At 46.6% G+C, this 17,008-nt stretch overlaps 1 protein-coding gene across 1 annotated transcript in view; it reads left to right on the top strand.

Annotated features, from left to right (window-relative positions):
• The window catches only part of ncanb (neurocan b), an 84,896-nt gene that overhangs the window by 62,821 nt on the left and 5,067 nt on the right, over positions 1-17,008 (top strand). Inside the window, exons 9-12 of the mRNA XM_036522084.1 lie at positions 7,750-7,863; positions 14,826-14,984; positions 16,272-16,354; positions 16,755-16,899. Of these exons, the coding sequence (XP_036377977.1) occupies positions 7,750-7,863; positions 14,826-14,984; positions 16,272-16,354; positions 16,755-16,899 (501 nt within the window). The remainder of the gene's footprint in view (positions 1-7,749; positions 7,864-14,825; positions 14,985-16,271; positions 16,355-16,754; positions 16,900-17,008) is intronic.

Raw genomic sequence — 17,008 nt, forward strand, 5'->3', positions numbered from 1 at the left:
TATTCTTTTAATTACCATTCTGAATTTACCACACGTTTGCAATTATTCTTGGAGAAATTTGATTTAAGCATACTGAAATCATACCCTGGCTTAACACTTGAAATTGTGTGGTCTGTCAGGTGTGCCTACAAGTGATAATAATTGATCTTCTGAGCACCTTAATCTGTGGGTGGATGTTTTCACTGATTCGTGCGCACAGCCGAATTTTATGGTGAATGTGTGACTGCCAACAGGTAAATAGCCGTGCAATAATAATAAAAAAGAACTAAAAAAGATCAAACCTAAATAACCTAATCTAAATAAATAATAAGATGTTAGTGATTCCTGTAGAACTGCAGAGGAAAACAGCAAAAGAGCTGTGGGATACGAGAGATGAAATAGAACATAGGGAGCATCCCACTGAAAAGATGAAAATACACTTGAAAGATGAGGAAACTCACAACAAACAAGGCCAATTAAAAGAGTTTACTCTGAGCTAAAATCACAGTGTGTGTACCAGTCTTAAGGCTATTAATGGAACAGACTTTGGGAGGATGGTAGTAGAAGGTACTGTTCAGCAATAGTGCATTTTTGTTAACAGATTTTCTATAGGCAGTCTAATTTCATATGTTTTTAACTTGCTTGATTTTTGCCAATGGTGGGTACGGAGTGGATGATGGACACTTTCTGTGGCATTGAATTGAGTTGACTGAGAATTTGCATTCAGTTTAGACACTGCAAAGGTTAGCCAATCTTTTTGATTTGAGAGAAAGTCAGGGGTGAGTTATGAAATGCTTTTTTTAATCCTCATTCATTTATTATGGAAGAGGACCTACACAGAAAGCAAGAAAAGGACAAAACAACTTTAGAACAGAGCTGAAGTCCGTGAAGTTTGTTTAGCCATCAGAGGGGAATACTTATTGTTGTGCAAAATCAGTTTTCTAAAGGTTTTGTCTCCATTATGACAGAACTCAAAATTAAAAGGTGGGGGTTACTGCTTGGTATTCTCTACATTGTGTGCAGAGGCAGGGAATGCTGAATCTGCCTTGAGCCTTGCACACAGATAATGAAGAAATGATTTGGTCCTGACTGGCGGGCGCCCGTCAGAGCACCCTGATAACGTACCTGGCAAATGAAAAAGAATAGCTCCGCACTGCAGAGTGACACCGCAATCCAGCATGACAGTCCAGAGCTCACTGATGGATTCTGGGACAATCACGTGGCCCTCTCATCTACAGAGCAAACACATCACGAGCATATTCACAGAGAGAACGCACTCACTCTGCAAAAAAGAAGTTTGACAAAGAGGGCTGAGGAACGAAAAGCCTTAAGGATTCCATGATAATGAAGTTCAGACACAACACTGCTGAGTTCACATAAAAAATAGGCTTTCGAACCCCCAATGTAGCTTAAACAGAGCTGAAGAAACTTTCAGATTTATAAACTGGTTGTAGCTGAAGCAACTTATTTCTCTGAGCTTGCAGTTTCTCACATTCTCTCCTAAACTTGTTGTTTCTGTGAGAGCACTTTTTTCTACTAAACTCTTTCCCTTGCTTATTGTCTCTCTTCTCTTCTCCATCTGCCTCTCTCTCTCCTCTCCTCCTTGCTCTTGCCCCCCCCCCCCCTCTCCCTCCAGTCTGTTATTATTTGGCACAGAGTTTGTATGGAAATTGCTCTGCACTGCAGAGATGGGGGGTGAAAACAACCCAATAGCCCTCCAGCCCTTTTTCAAGTAATGCATTTCATTTCCAGATCTGGACTACCTCTCTGACTTCAACCATCCCTAGCCCTCACACACACTCACTCACATGCACACACACATACACACACAAACACACACACACACACACACACACACACACACACGCGTGCGCTTCTGATGTGCTCTTGACATATGCAGATGTTAACAGCCGCTAATGCAGATCTTATGTTGAAAAATAAATCACACTAATCTAAATCCATCAACGTCCCTGCCTGTTAAGGAATGCATGCGCTGTGTCTGTTGCATTGACATTGAGTCATTTAATTGAGTTTGCAAAATTCACGAAGGTAGGGCTATTAATATCTTTGTATAGTGCCTCCTGCTACACTGGGTGCGGAGCTGGGAACGGCCCTGCGGTGGGAGTTTTCAGTGGAGGCTGCGTGCAGGGATAGAGCTGCCGCTGCGCTCCTCTCAGGAGACAGTCACACTCCAATGTGCACGGGTGATTGATGGCCAGGCTCACGCACCATCCGTCTGGAGCTCTTCCGCTCTTTAAGAAAGATGATTGGCTCCACCTGCTGTGCACGCTTCATTAATTCATCCCCTCGCTCTCCATCATGTATGGAGATGTGATCAGCAAATCTCCCCCAAATCACCCATCATTTGCTGGCTTTCGCACCGATGATTGGAGCGGCGCAGCGAGCAGAACCCCCCCCCCCCACCACTGCCTGAAAGAAGAAGGGGGTTGCGCTTCCTCCCTCTTCCTCTGACCAGGTTCACATTCAACCTGGGCACTCCGTACCTTTCCAAATGGCCACCGGCAATGTGAGGTAAAGGACAGCGTCGACTGTAGTAGCTCAGAATGGAAACGAGGCGTGGCATCCGTGGTAGCAAATTCTCTGTGCGTGCCATGCCGCAGTAAACACAAGGCGGCAGGTTAATGAGCTCATCCTGTCTGCCTCTCGGAGATCTACACGTGCGTTTCACCTACCTGCCGTCAGTGACACATGCCGTCTTAATGTGCGATTCAGCAGTTTAGATGCCAACCAAGCGCCCAGGGGGAGGCATAAAAGTATACACGGGACGCAGCTGACGTAAAACTGATTTATGAACTATCGACAAGATGGGCACTTGAAGTGTTATTGCCAGCGCTGCACTGCACGGCAGCGGGGCAAAGATGACGCGCGGAGAGGCTCGCCACGTAGTTTTGGTCCAAATTGATTTCACATTAAGTCACTGCGTCGGTTTTATAGCCTCCTTATCGGCACACCAGGCGTGAATGTTGTCTTCGGTACGGGCCCGCCAAGCAGAGGAGAAGCTCCCTTATCTCCACGGCAGCAGCCCCGCTATTATGTGCGAGTACGAGGGGCAGCGAGGGTGCTGCGGGGCAGGAGCCGGGCAGGGCTTTCTCCTGCCGCAGTCCTGCCGTAAATCACAGGGATTCCAAAGAGAGAAAGAGAGAGAGAGAGAGAGAGGGAGAGAGAGAGAGAGAGAGAGATGCCTCAGCTGGCAGCAGGGCAGAGTGATGGCTGGGCCTGCTCTTCTTCACACAAACAGGGGAACATGTGAGGTGTCAGCGTATGAGCCCCACTGTCAAGTGTCTGACTCTCAGCTTTGGTGTCTGTTTCCCTGCGTCACTGTCTGACCCCCGGATTCAGCGCCTGACACTCAATGTCTGCTTCCAATTTTTAGCTTCAGTATCTGTCACAGGTACAAGTCTCGTGTATGTCCATCCTGAATCCATTCACCAACATTAATCCCACTGTCTGTCTATTCGCAGTGAGTCAGTCTGAGGCAGAATCTGACCTTACAGATGCGCGTCTTGCTACTCTTGTTACACAGGAACAAGAGCAGAGGTGTTCAGCTGCTAGAGGGCCAGAGAATTCCCGTCGTGTATATTGGTAAAGATGTGGGACTCACAGGCAGTTTCACTTTTTCTCATGCAGCATGTCATGAATGGCTTTAGGAGAGCATAAGTCGTGTAACCTTCTGTTTTCCTCAAAGTCTCAGCTCCATGTAAACATCAAGTAGTTTTATGCTGTGGCATGATCCATTTTGGGTGTCTCAAGAGAGTCCTTTTGAATATCATGTCAATAAAAGCAGTATTGTCCTGATTGGAGGTTAACGCCATTTAAAAATATCAGATTCAAATGGAGGCGAAGAATCTCACAGCCTGCGGAATCTCACAGCCTGGTATGCACAGACATGGTGACACCAGGCTAGTTTTCTTACGGTAACTTTTTTCTCCATCTTGTCTCAAGTCCACCCATTGTTGAGCCAAGCTGACAGCTGAGGGAGACAGAGAGTGGTGGGCCCCGGAGCCCTCAGTGTTTGTGCATTTCTTTCACAAGACAAAAAGCCCCTGGCCTGACCGCTCTTTAGAGAGTGGAGAAAAAGAGCCTACCCAGTTGAAGAGCCCCGAGTTTGAAATGTTGTGACATCTTACCTCATTAGTTGTGCAGCGCTCCAAGATTTGTTCCACCAGCCATGTCTGTTTCCTTCAACACCAGTCTGAACCTGTTCAATCCAGCTCCTGACTGGTGTAAAGCTTCTGAACATTTCCAGCCTATCACTCTGTCTCTCAATTACTGAACACAAATCAGCCTGTCACCCTCACTAAGCGACTAAATGCACGGCAGACCATTATGCTAACTCGTCTGATCGTCTGAATGGCCTTTTACCCAACACCCACACTCATCCTCACCTGTCGAGATCGAAGCTTTCCACACAGTTTCAGGAGCTTTTATGGATGGCTGTTTATTCTTATTACTCGCCTCCTCCATCTCTAATTTTGCCCTGTACATGCACTCCATCCTAAATGAATTTCCTTGCTGACATTTTGAAGTTCACAGGCCTCCTCTAATTGATCAAACCAGTGTTTGATCTGAAAAGTGCTGGCATTTAATTTGCCGTAGTAGGCCCCTCGTGCATAATGTTGTGACAAGCCATGCTTTTTACTGCCTCTGAAAGCCTGTGACAGGCTCAATTGAGCGATGAAGAAAAGAGGTTTTTATTCAGCTGTTTACACATTCTTCATCATTTATTTCCAACTTCCAACTTACATTTGAGGTCTCTGTGTTTTTACTATTATTAAGAAAATATTCAAAAGGCTCCTACTGCGCTTTATCACTTCATGAGGTCATTAGCAGGGATGTGCTAAATGTAAATAATTATGTTGGCTGAATCGCGCCGCTGTCTGTCCCTTACACTCCCTCATGTTGCCTTTGTTTGCCTCCTTCCCTCCTGCTCTGACACCCCTACTCCTCTGTGCAATCCATAAAGCACTTCTTATTGAAAAGACAAGACTATTCACATTTTGCCAAAGCAATTACAATGAGGACAATCAACAGCAACACAACATGCATTCCCCTGAAAGAGAGTAATTTATCCTTCAAACATTAAATGGTGATAAAATAAAGTCAGGGACGGCACTGAATTTCAATGCACTCTTTCAAACTGTCATTAGCTTCCTGTACAGCTTTGGCAGCCAGCTGCAATTTCTGACCCTCTCAGGAAAATGCAAGGAATCTCATGGCATTCTGAATGGGTCTCCCGGCATTCCATAGACTGCGAGATCTCCACCACACATTGCTCTTTTAAGTTCCACACCATGAATATTCATTGTACATTATGTGAAACTTCCCTAAACACAAGCCTATAAAACTAAAAGATTTGTGTGCTATGATTTTTTTTTTTCTCAAAAGTACTTCAGCTTTACATTATTGGAAAAATAAACATTGTGATTTCTGACAGTTAGAAAAGCCATTGCTGCTTGCAGTACATGGCCACAAGCGCTGCATTACATCTTAGCACATGTCATTTTGGCCTTGACTCAAGCAATAGATGTTAATGTCTATATTGTAAATAGCATGGCAGGGAGGCTTCTGTCTCCTGAAGGGGTTGAGCGATGGTGTGTTCCTCCTGACAGGCGCAGAGAGCAAACTCGCCAAACCTCTGACAGCCACCGCATTTCAAATGAGAGCTGTCTGCAGCTGTCAAATGCTTTTATATTTTTAATCATTAAACGTTGAACTCCGGAGCACAGTGAAGTCACAGGCATCTTGGAATTATAATGCTGGAGAGGCAATAGACAGCTAAGTAATAATATTGATCTTTATTTTAATTCCACTCAGTGGGCCTGTAGGCCCTCAGGAATTCATTGGTGAGAAGTGGTTGTTTGTGCCCGAGGTCTCATTTATAAGAGCGGGTGCTGCTGTAGTTTTATTCGGCCCCAGTTTACAAACACTCGGCCGCCGCTGAAATTGAAAACATAAATCTGACCAAAGTGAGATGAAAACCCTGGAAATGCCCCAGTCGCAGAAGGGATGGCCTTGCATGACAACGGAGGTGTCCGCCTGCTCCCAGAGACCCGGGATGAAATGAATAAGTCCGCCGTTATGTTGCTTTTGCACCCATTGCATTTGCCGTAAGGCCGAGGCAGTGTTTTGCCTGGGGAAGGTGCCAGCCAAGGGCAGAGTCGTAGCTCTGCTGGAATCCCTCCTCAGACAGCCAGGCTGTCAGGCATGCACTCCAGGCTCAGTGCAGCCGCAGCGTACATACGGTCCTGGGAGAACCGAAGCTCAGCGTTGCCATTCCTCCTTTTCGGTTCGTGACTAGTGCTGTGGGTAGATGCATTGAGTTCTGTCAATTCAAGGGTCCATTCTGAATGCTTGACGATTATCCTCGCATCGCCAGCCCGCTTCCCACAGACGCACATTGTTCAAGCGCAATGAAGTGACTTGCCTTTTACACTGACCAGTGTTTTTATTATTTTTTGATAATATATTTGAATCCCATTAAAGTCTTTCACCCTGCCATTGCTGTTGCCACAAAATTTTCTCCCTTCTGCGTAATCACCCAGCTTGGTTCAATTCTCTGGCATTACTTGACAGTTTCTATCCTAACAGGATAGCAATTTGTCAGTGTCAGTGTCAAGTCGCATGTCCTGTACCACACTGGTATGGAGTGCGGACAAACAGTGTGACAATCACAGCATAGATGAACTGCTGAGATTAACGTTTGGTTTTGGAAATATGAAAACATCCTTAAAAGACAGAAGAATATTGCAACCTTGGCTAGACACACTATCCATCCCTCTATGAGCACAGGTAGTCCTCCAAAATTCTCTTCTGTGTGTAATCAGTGTTCCAACAGTACTTTGATGAAAAGGGCAGTGCTTTTAGGTGAACACACTTTTGCTCTCTACAAAAGCTCATTAATCCAACCAAGGGACCTGCCATCCTTCTTAAGAACTATGTTTCCCTTCTACCCCATCGCTACCCTCTTCCCATGGCCCAGGAGAGGTGCTCAGATGGTTTTAGACCAAGTGATGCTGGGATGCCAGCTGTGTCTTCATTGATTTTGCCCTCAGGCCCAGATCAGCAGAGAAGTATAGTTAAAATTCCTATCCTCTGAAGGAGATTTGAGTCTGCTTTATTTACAGGAAGGAGAATGTGAGTATGCGTGTGTGTGTGTGTGTGTGTGTGTGTGTGTGTGTGTGTGTGTGTGTGTGTGTGTGTGTGTGTATGCGTGTGTGTGTATGTGTGTGTGTGTGTGTGTGTGTGTGTGTGTGTGTGTGTGTGTGTGTGTGTGTGCATGTGTGCGTGTGCACATGTCCATGTGTTTTTGTCTGTGAGCATACCAGGCATGTGGTCAGTGTTAAGTGGATATAAATATTTTGTTTATTACAAAACTAGAGTGCATGCACAAACCACAGTACACTGAGAAGAAAAAGTAAAAATTCTTGCAGTCTCTTTATCCATCTGCTTGCGCAAAGCATCCGTCATTCTCCTGCTCTGCCTCAGTGATTTACCAGAAAGGCTTCAGACTTCCCCTGTTCAGTAGGCGTTCTGGCCTGACAGCCAAATCTGAGACATGCCCTTGAAAGGTATTGAAATAAGGATCATCTGGCCCACTGCTACTCAAATGAATCTACTGATAAGGTCTTTTTGAAAATGGCTTAAATCTGTAAAAATGTTAGATGGGGGCAGGAGAAGTGGATGTGACAGGCAGAAAACATCATGCCTGGTGACTTTTTTGACTATGGTTGTTTTTTTTTTCCACTGCAGACATTGATGACTGCCAGTCGAACCCTTGTCAGAATGGAGGCACCTGCATCGACGAGATAGACTCCTTCGTCTGCCTGTGTCTGCCAAGCTATGGTGGAGCAACGTGTGAAAAAGGTATAAAAAAGAAAAGAGCGCACACACTCCACAGAAAATCACATCTCCTCTGGATGGAGTTGGCAGGACTGTGCTAGAAAAACACGGTATAGGCAATACAGTACAGCAAAAGCAGAAGACAAAAGCCACCTGCACACTGGCTGGGTTTCTAAACTTAGTCCATTGTCAACAGGAATGAACCTGCTTTATCCCATTCAGACTACAACTATAATGTTAGTGACCTTGCTCCATACATCGTCAGAGGTAAATAACCACCCAAAAAAGCCATCATATGCCTGAGTGCTTGGGAGGTACAGTCTGAGATGTTTTTTTGTAAGACACTGTTTGTAAGACACTGATCTCTCCTGTAGAGTAAACAAAACATTGAACCCATACATACATACGTATACAAATTTCCTCAAATGCCTGGAGTGCAATCTCCTGTGATTAGTTCCGTCTCCCCTACAGCCCTGTGTTTGTTTGCCAGACCCTTTCTTCGCCCACACCCCCACCCCGTCCCACCAGCCAACAGCAGAAGGGCTTCATTCCAGCACCTGGCTCACAGGCGGTGGAGTAATGAGGCGTGGGCGATCGATTCCTCTCCCTGCACAAAGAGAGAGCCCAGAGCCAGAGTGTGATTTGGGGAGAGAGGGTGCCTGAGGAATCAGGAGCAGGGCTGCGTACGGTCCTGGGACTGCTCCTTTGGAGCGTAGCCGGACCCTTCCCCGGCCTCCCCTCCCCCCCTACGCTGCTCACGGGAGCGAGCAGGAGAGAGGCGCAAGGGGAAGCACATGGATTAGTTATTAAAAAAGCTCCAGGCCCTCCCCCTGCCCTCCTGCCCGGCACTCCTCACAGTTTGTGTTTGTGGAGCTGCCTCAGAAAGGACCCTGCTGCTAAACTGCCTTCATGCATGAGCTGGGCCAGCAGGACGGAGTGTGCCTGCGGCTGCCGTTCTCCTCACTGTTTCATAAGCAAGAGAATTAATTATTAAATACCAATATCAGGCAGATCACATCATAAACTCACTATCTGATGTTTTTCAGGTTGATTTAGTCGCAGTTTTATGAATATATGGAGAGATTCTAAATATTAAATGGAAAGCACAATTCTGTTTACCCTCTCTGAATCACATTACGTTGCGAGTTTGTGCCATCTCTATAGTAACTGTATATTTTAAAAGTAAAACAAGATATTTTCCAAAATGCTGTTGCTTTTCCCCTACTCATTATGTACAAATAGTCAGGATGCTGGCCTGCTTTCTATGAAGAGCGTCAGGCCTTTGATGCTTGTCTTTCTCCTGACATTCTAGTTTCCATGGAGACCATGACCAGAGTCAATAACTCTTCCCCGCTAAAATTGTCGAATGACCACAACACATCGCCCAGCTAAACACAGCCCAGCTGAGGTGTGAAGCTGGAAAGGCGAAACCCATTAGACCAGCTCAGCCTTTCCGCCTCTTCATCAGTGTAAAACGTCAGTCTTCCGCCCCACAGAGAGCATTGCAGTCCCGGCCGCAACATTTCCACTGCTTTACAGTTGGGATCTGTTAGACTCCATCGGTCGATAAATTAATGAAACCCTTTGGGTGCGCTCGTGGCAGGAAGATTCATTTATTTATTTGGTGGAAGGTTCCGCTGTTACTGAGCTCCACGCTTCTCTGTTTTAAGAAGGCAATACAGATGCATCTTGATATTTCTCAGTGACACACTCTGGATTGATGTCTCTTTTATGGCCTGTCACCCCCATGCAAAAGCCTCTCCTCTCTGCTTTCCTCAGCAAATCTTTGCATATTGCACCATACAGAGTACTTGGCAATTACGCTGCTGTCTGGAGGACTGACAACCCACAGCTTTTACAATATTTGTTCACACTGTGTATTCAAAAACCTCCTTGTGCTATACACTAAAACTATAGCAAAAAAAAACAAATTTCAATCAACAGAAATGAATTGTACATCTGGCATGCTCTTCCTCTGGAAAAAAAATAGTTTGCAAATTGAATTAAAAAGCCAGTTATTACATTGTGTAGTTAATTACTCCCAAGGCTTTCCGATGCGCTTCGATTATCTCTGAGGAATTCCATTAGTCTGCAGATGCCACTTTTTCTCAATGTATTTGTTTCAGCATTACCTTTTTCCCATGTGTTACTAAAATATTTATTTAGGAGAGGAAAAAAGTGTTTTTTTATATAGGTGGTAAATCCCCAGTGTGTGTATTAAATGTGCCTGTGGGTGATTAATGAAGGTCTTACTGCAGCTTAGCTAAAAGCTCCACAGTAATGATGGAAATGCACCACTCTCAGGGAGAGCAAACCAGGCACACAAGTGCCATCTGAGCAAACTTTCCACCTGTCTTTCTACTTTCTCTCTCTCTCTCTCTCTCTCTCTCTCTCTCTCTCTTCTTTTTCTCTCCCTGTCCCTTTCTTATATTTATGTCTGGTATTCTATGACTCATGAGTCTGGGAGTTGCATTGAGCTTATCAGATGTGGAGTATTTCAGCAGGCCTGGACAGTCTGTGTGTCATTTTCCCTAATGTGCTGTGGCTTTCCACACCAGAACTCTATACGACATGCAATTTATGGGTGAGTCGGTGGGTTGGTAAAAGAGGCTGATAGATTCCTTCCCTGGCAGGATTGAAATAGCCATCACTGGTAAATTGTATGGATTCATTCCAGATCTTTTCAGGCACTAAGTAATCTAATTAAGCTGCTGAAGTCCACAGATGCCCATCCCATCACCAGAGGACATGTCAGTGACCCCTAGGCCCCTTCCAAATTAGACTCATGGTCCCTGTCATGTAAGGCTCTCAGAAGTTTGATGTTTGTCAGAGGCAGCAGGCTGGGTGACAGATGGGTGGAGAAGACAAGATGCTCTGTGACGTCTAGGTCTGGTGCTAGCTAGATCTGCACACAGACACACAGTGAACCGAGCGCGAGGTTAGCAGTCTGTGTATCTGGCTATGCACTCTCCCAGAGATGCGGCTCCGCAAACAGGCTGTGAAATTCAGTGTCTCTTCTCCTCTTAGTCTTTCGACAATAATAATGCTAATGAAGACTTATTGATTCTAATAACACATCAAGAGGGACATGTGTTCAGAATTAAATCTGAAGACAGCTGATTAAAAGGAGCTTCAACACAACAGACAGTTCCAAGTTTCTGTTTAATCCTCACATACCTCAGAAACATTCGCTGTCTCCTGAGTTTTGAGTATCATTATAAGCAGCTTTATAACTTACCCTACAGTTTAGGATTAACTTTGACAACAACTTTCCAAAGAAATATCGAGATATTTTCTAACTGCAGGAATTGAACAAAAGAGTCCATCTGTCCATCTGTGATTACACAGCATTTGGCAAGACCGTTTGGTCGAGAAAAAAAAAAAATCTCTCCACAATGCAACATAATTTTGAACCTGTAGTTTTTCCAAGGTGGCTAATTAATCTTGACTTCTTGCACGAAACCTCTTCTCCTGCTTTTTCTGCTTTATGGTAACACTGTATGGCAGCGGCCCTTTGGTGCAGTTGTTTTAGAGACAGCCTGCTGAGAGTGGAGGTGTGTGGAGAGCTGCCCTGGCAGCGGGCTGCAATCCTTTCCCATATGCACCAGTACATTCACACACTTGACTAGAAGGAGGTCCCTGTCCCAGCCTGCCCTGCACCTAATGCAGCCCTGACCCACAGAGAGCTGGCAGCACAGAGAGATGGAGCCACACACTCAGGTGCTCTCTAATAGGCTCCCCTGTGGACGGCGTGTAATCGCCTGTCTGTAAACAGAGCTTGGGTTTACCAATCCACTTCCTGGTATGCCCGAAGGTACAAAAGACCTGGCCCTGTCGTCTTGGCCTTGACAAAGAGAAGCACATGTCAATTAGGAAGAGCAAGAGGAAGGGACACATTCTGCAGAAGCTGAGGAGTATGGATCCCCCTCTCCTCCTCTCATCCCTCCCTCTCCCCCCTCTCTCCTCTTGTCCTCAAGAAAGACAGCTAATGGTCTCTGTCATTCTTGGTGCTGTATATGCAGCAGAGTGTTTATTGTTCTTACTCCAGGCTGCTGCAGGCACTTCTGGAAATGTCATGTCTCCAGGTAATGAGATGGAATGAGGCAGGCAAACGCATTAGTCATTTATAATTTACTCTGATTGGATTTTCTGTAATGTGTACCCGATTTGACTGTTCATCGCTCTAATAATAATCCCGTCCACACTTTTTCTCGACATTAGCAGAGGAAAAAAAAAATGATATACTGGTTGTCAACCTAATCCACTGTGGAGGAATGAAACGCGCATTAACAGCCAGAGAGTGCCATAAAAGTGGAGCCGTGGAAATTGGTTCAGAGTGTTTCATCTTCAGAAGTCGGAAAGGCGCGGCACAGAAAATATCACATCCTTTTGTTTATGAATCACCCGTTCGCTCGCTCGCATCCACCTGCAAGAGGTATTTGCTCTTACACTCTGACCCATACCTCATTAAGTTCCAAGAATACCGACCAAGAATCGATTCACACATAGAGAAAACCTCAACAACACAGTATATATCTGAGTCTATTAATGATAGGTGTTGAGAAATAAACAGACATCAGGCCATATATGTCCTTTCATTTAGTCTGCAATGGGTAGTTTTTGTGAATTAGTTTTCTGCAAATATTGATAGTATGAGTAGTTTAATGAGCTATACACATTGAACTAAATGGGTGAATAACTAAGGGTGTGAATAATCTCTGCCACAGCCTACGAGGCCCCCAGGCTCTTTGTCTCTGGCTGCCAGTTTGATGCAGGGATAATCTGCATTTTCCGCCACCCTCATGCAAGAGCTCTCTTTCATGGCAACCCCCATATGAGCCAGGTGGGAGCCCGTCCCCTTGCGCTGCCTGACACATTGTCTGGGCACGGCGCCAGCGCCGGCCCCCGGTGACTCTCAAAGGTTCCAGCGTCTCTATTCTCACTGTTTATGTCGATAACAGTCCGTTCTTCCCCATCGCAGGCCAACTTGGACCCTCTCCACGTTAATGCAATATACCAACCGCCGTGCAGCCAAACTGTTGGGACGGCACTGAGAGGGAAGCGGATGCTTGCACTGGCTGCTATTGATATGATTCGCCCTCCTTTTAGCATCCAGGGAAAGAATTGAAGATAGTTGTTACTGATTTCTGTTCAGGGATCTGCCCATGTGGGTGTCGCCGTGCCATGCCGTAGCGTATGTGGGGCTGTGTACTGCTTTCAAATGTAAGGGCGGGAGCAGGTGAGCACTCTCCTCTCCAGCTGTGCGCAGTGCACTCACAGGCAGGTTTATTCGTAACAGTCAGAGTTGCGTGCACATCTGTGGGAATGTGTGTTCAGCCCAGCTGTGGAATGGTGGGATGAGCCAGGGGCGGATCGGCGGTAAGCAGCAGCGTTAAACGAGCAGCCAAGACCCCGTCGCCCGTCCACCCCTCCTCCGGGGAAATGGGGAGGCACCAGAGCACCCGGCGGGAAATGGGGCGGGGGGGGAGGAATGGGTGGTGACACCTCTGATTCCCCGTCTCGCGCTCTGCAGCTGTTTTCGGGAGCTCATTACAGGTGGAGGGGGCCGCTCTGGCCCTGAGAGGCAGGCGCCTACTCACTGGCCACTGTGCAGAGAAGCGTGTACAACAGAAGCAAATTGCTGTGAAATAGCGAGGCATCTCTGATGTCGACATGTGCCCCCCCCCACCCCCCCCAGGACCCTGCTGGGAGAGAGAGGGCCGATTAGTGTCGGCAGCCATGCAGATGTTCCCCCTCACATAAGCTCACGAGCCTCTGAATTTTGCAGCAGACAGCACAGAGGCAAAGGGGCATGCTGCCGTTACTTTTTCATTGGCTTTAAAGACCCGGAGCCAGTGAGGGGGGGGGGGGGGGGGGGGGGGGGGGCAGAGCAATTTACTTCATGCTGCTCCCATACTGTGGGTAAATGGAGGCAGCTCCACACTGAGCACACCCCTGCCTGGGGAGGATCTTGTTTGATATGAAACAGTGGAAGACATTGAGCCTTCAGGCCAAAGAGGGAATGGACCCCCCACTGCAGTGTCTAAAAAACAATCAAAGTCAGGGGACCTGGTCACCGAAGGCAGCGCTCTTAGCTCCCACAGAAAGAGAGAGAGAGAGAGAGTGAGAGAGAGAGGAGTGAGAGTTTCGAGAGGGAGTTTCGTGTCTTCATAGCAGCTGGCGTGCAGACTGGCCTCTCTTTTCCAAACTCCCCCACCTTCCCCCCCGGTCCACCCACACCTTGATGACAGCGGCCCTCACGCACAGAGCCTGCTGTTTGCCATCTCCCCGTCTCCACCCCTCGCTATCTCCCCCATGGCTGTCTGCACGCTAAACAGAGCTCCAGCCGGCTCAATTTGCGCTGCACAATTTATTTGTGTCGCTTTAGATTTGTGGGAGGGAAAAAAACAGCGTCACTCACACGCTGCCGCAGACAGGGCAAGGAGCCGGGCTGTGTTGACAGATAACTGCACACCCCCCCGATTCCCCCCCCCCCCCCCCCCCCCCCCCCCCCCCCCCCCGCCCCTTCACAGTCTACCCTCATGGCACAGCCCAGGCGCACCAAGACTCCCGAGAGGGAGGAAGACGCTCGGCTGACAGGGATGTGACAGGGCTTAATTAGCCGAAGAGCACCGCAGTGGAAACCGTTTCTCTGGATTGTTGTCATTGAATGGATTAAAATGCTTTTCATACTGCTAAGCTTTCCCTCATAATGTTAGCAGATGTGGATTAGGGAAAAGAAGGAAGCAGAGAGAAATGAGGCTGGCAGACTTGTCACGCTGTGCGACTTAAAGCGGAGCACATTGGCGGCGGTGCTGCAGAGAGAGGTGGTCAGGAGTCGGGAGAACTGTGTCCAAGAAACACGCAGTGTATGTGTGTGTGGGAGATGACTCAGGGCCTGGGGTGTGTCACAGCCTCATTACTGACCTCTGTGTCCATGTTACAAACTGTACCTCATTACCAAACCCCTCTCTCCCCATCTGCAGACACAGAGGGCTGTGAACACAACTGGAGGAAGTTCCACGGGCACTGCTACAGGTACTTCACCCACCGGCACACCTGGGAGGACGCCGAGAAGGACTGCCGTGAGCACAGCGGACATCTGGCCAGCATCCACTCTCCAGAGGAGCAGGACTTCGTCAATGGTGTGTAAGAGCCTTTACTGCACAAATCTGCACTTCAGACTTCAGAATCAGCCCTGGGCAATGCAGCGCAACACAGCTTGGCACAACTAAGCACAGCATGGAGCATTATAACGCAGCTCCGTATATGAGATTACATTGTTGCACAGCATGGAGCATCACAGAAGAGCTCAGCATCTCATTGAAGCATAGCATAAGACATGTGCTTCCGGCTTTTGTTATCCTGTGTATAAATGCCAGCATTAACACAGTACAGAGAGACAGAAATGCAAACAGTTTTTCCAGTGATGACATTAATATAGCCTCACCATTTAGTCCATTTAGTCATGGCCATCCACTGTATAATGGTGCTGGGTTGTAGACATCCTTAGAACCATGAGGGATCATATCTTTTTTATGTTTTCTGCAATAGTAACGTAGTTCTCCCCAAAACTGTGTTTAATTGCCTTGAAAATAGATGTCTCCACCCCTGTGATAAACAGACCATGGCCATTAGCAAGATTAATGTTCCCCTTAATGATGCTAATCAGTTACATGATGATTTTAATTCCGTTTCACCACACAAAAATCAAACGAATGCGCTGTGGAGATGACCTTTCCGGTTATTGTTTTAAAAAGAAAACTTCAGAACATCAGAAATTATGCTCCCGAAAGTCATTCTGGGTCAAAATGGTCATTAGACACACAGGGACAACCTCTCATTCAAAGCCAGTGGCAGTAGTGGGGGACATGATAATTGTGAGGTTAAACACAGTGTTCCTGGGGACTGACAAAGCTGGATGTGACAATTTGTATTAATGAGCAAATTTACCTATGTCATTACACTGTAGTTAAATAATTAAGCTCTGTGAAACTCTGAGAACGTACTGCTATAATGCTGGTAAATCTTGGAGGTTGGGTTTATGGTTCTCTTTAGAGTTGGAGTTTTATGAACAGGGGCATAAGAGGAAGGGCTAAGAGTATGATTTTTCTGATACCTCCAACAAACATGAACTAGACACATATACTCCACTTTAGTAACTGTGTAACAATAATTATGAACAAATCAGCATGATAGAGGGATCCCCTAGTACTAAAACTTCAGAATTAATTGATCAAAATTGAAGAAAAAAGATCAGTTCCCTCCAATGTCTGTGTAGTTAGACATGTGAAACCCAGCTTCAAGGCACGTTATACTACACTCTTGAGTGGTGTACAAACACTGTCTGTAAACTATAATTATGATGTGCGCCGTGAATGGCATATAATGCATGATGCATACAATGATATGTAATGCTGATGTTGTCCTAGGTCTGAGCCATGAGAATACCTGGATTGGGCTGAATGATCGTACAGTGGAGGAAGACTTCCAGTGGACTGATAACATGGCATTGGTGAGACCCTGAAAACATTTTCTTGCTGACAGTATTTCTTGCTGACTTCTGTACAGTATTGTACAGAATGGACAGTTAGGCTGCACATTCATCTGGAATCAGACATATAATAGAGTAGTCCTCTCAGCGTAATAATTGGCTGGGTCCATGTTTTCAGCTAATGTCCACTTTCTTTTCAAAAGACCGCCTGCCATCTAAGCCTTTGTGACTCTAAAATAAGGCACTCTAATTCAGTTGAGGTGCAGTGAACATTGCTACAAGTGCTGCAGATCAAACACTGGTTCTGTGGCACTTTAGCATGACGCAACAATGCGGCAATGATACATGAGGGAAAACGACAGAGGGCGATAGAGGTTGGAGCCGTGGCCTCACTGCGTCTGTACCGTCCTCTCCTGCGCAGCAATATGAGAACTGGCGGGAGAACCAGCCAGACAATTTCTTCGCGGGCGGCGAGGACTGCGTGGTGATGATCGCCCATGAGAACGGCAAATGGAACGACGTGCCCTGCAACTACAACCTGCCCTACATCTGCAAGAAAGGCACAGGTGAGAGAGAGAGAGAGAGAGAGAGAGAGAGAGAGAGAGAGAGAGAGAGAGAGAGAGGATATCATTACTTACACCTCATAGGCCCACCTGTCATAGGCCCACAGCACAC

The sequence above is a fragment of the Megalops cyprinoides genome, chromosome 2, assembly GCF_013368585.1.
Source record: "Megalops cyprinoides isolate fMegCyp1 chromosome 2, fMegCyp1.pri, whole genome shotgun sequence".
Lineage (NCBI taxonomy): Eukaryota > Metazoa > Chordata > Actinopteri > Elopiformes > Megalopidae > Megalops > Megalops cyprinoides.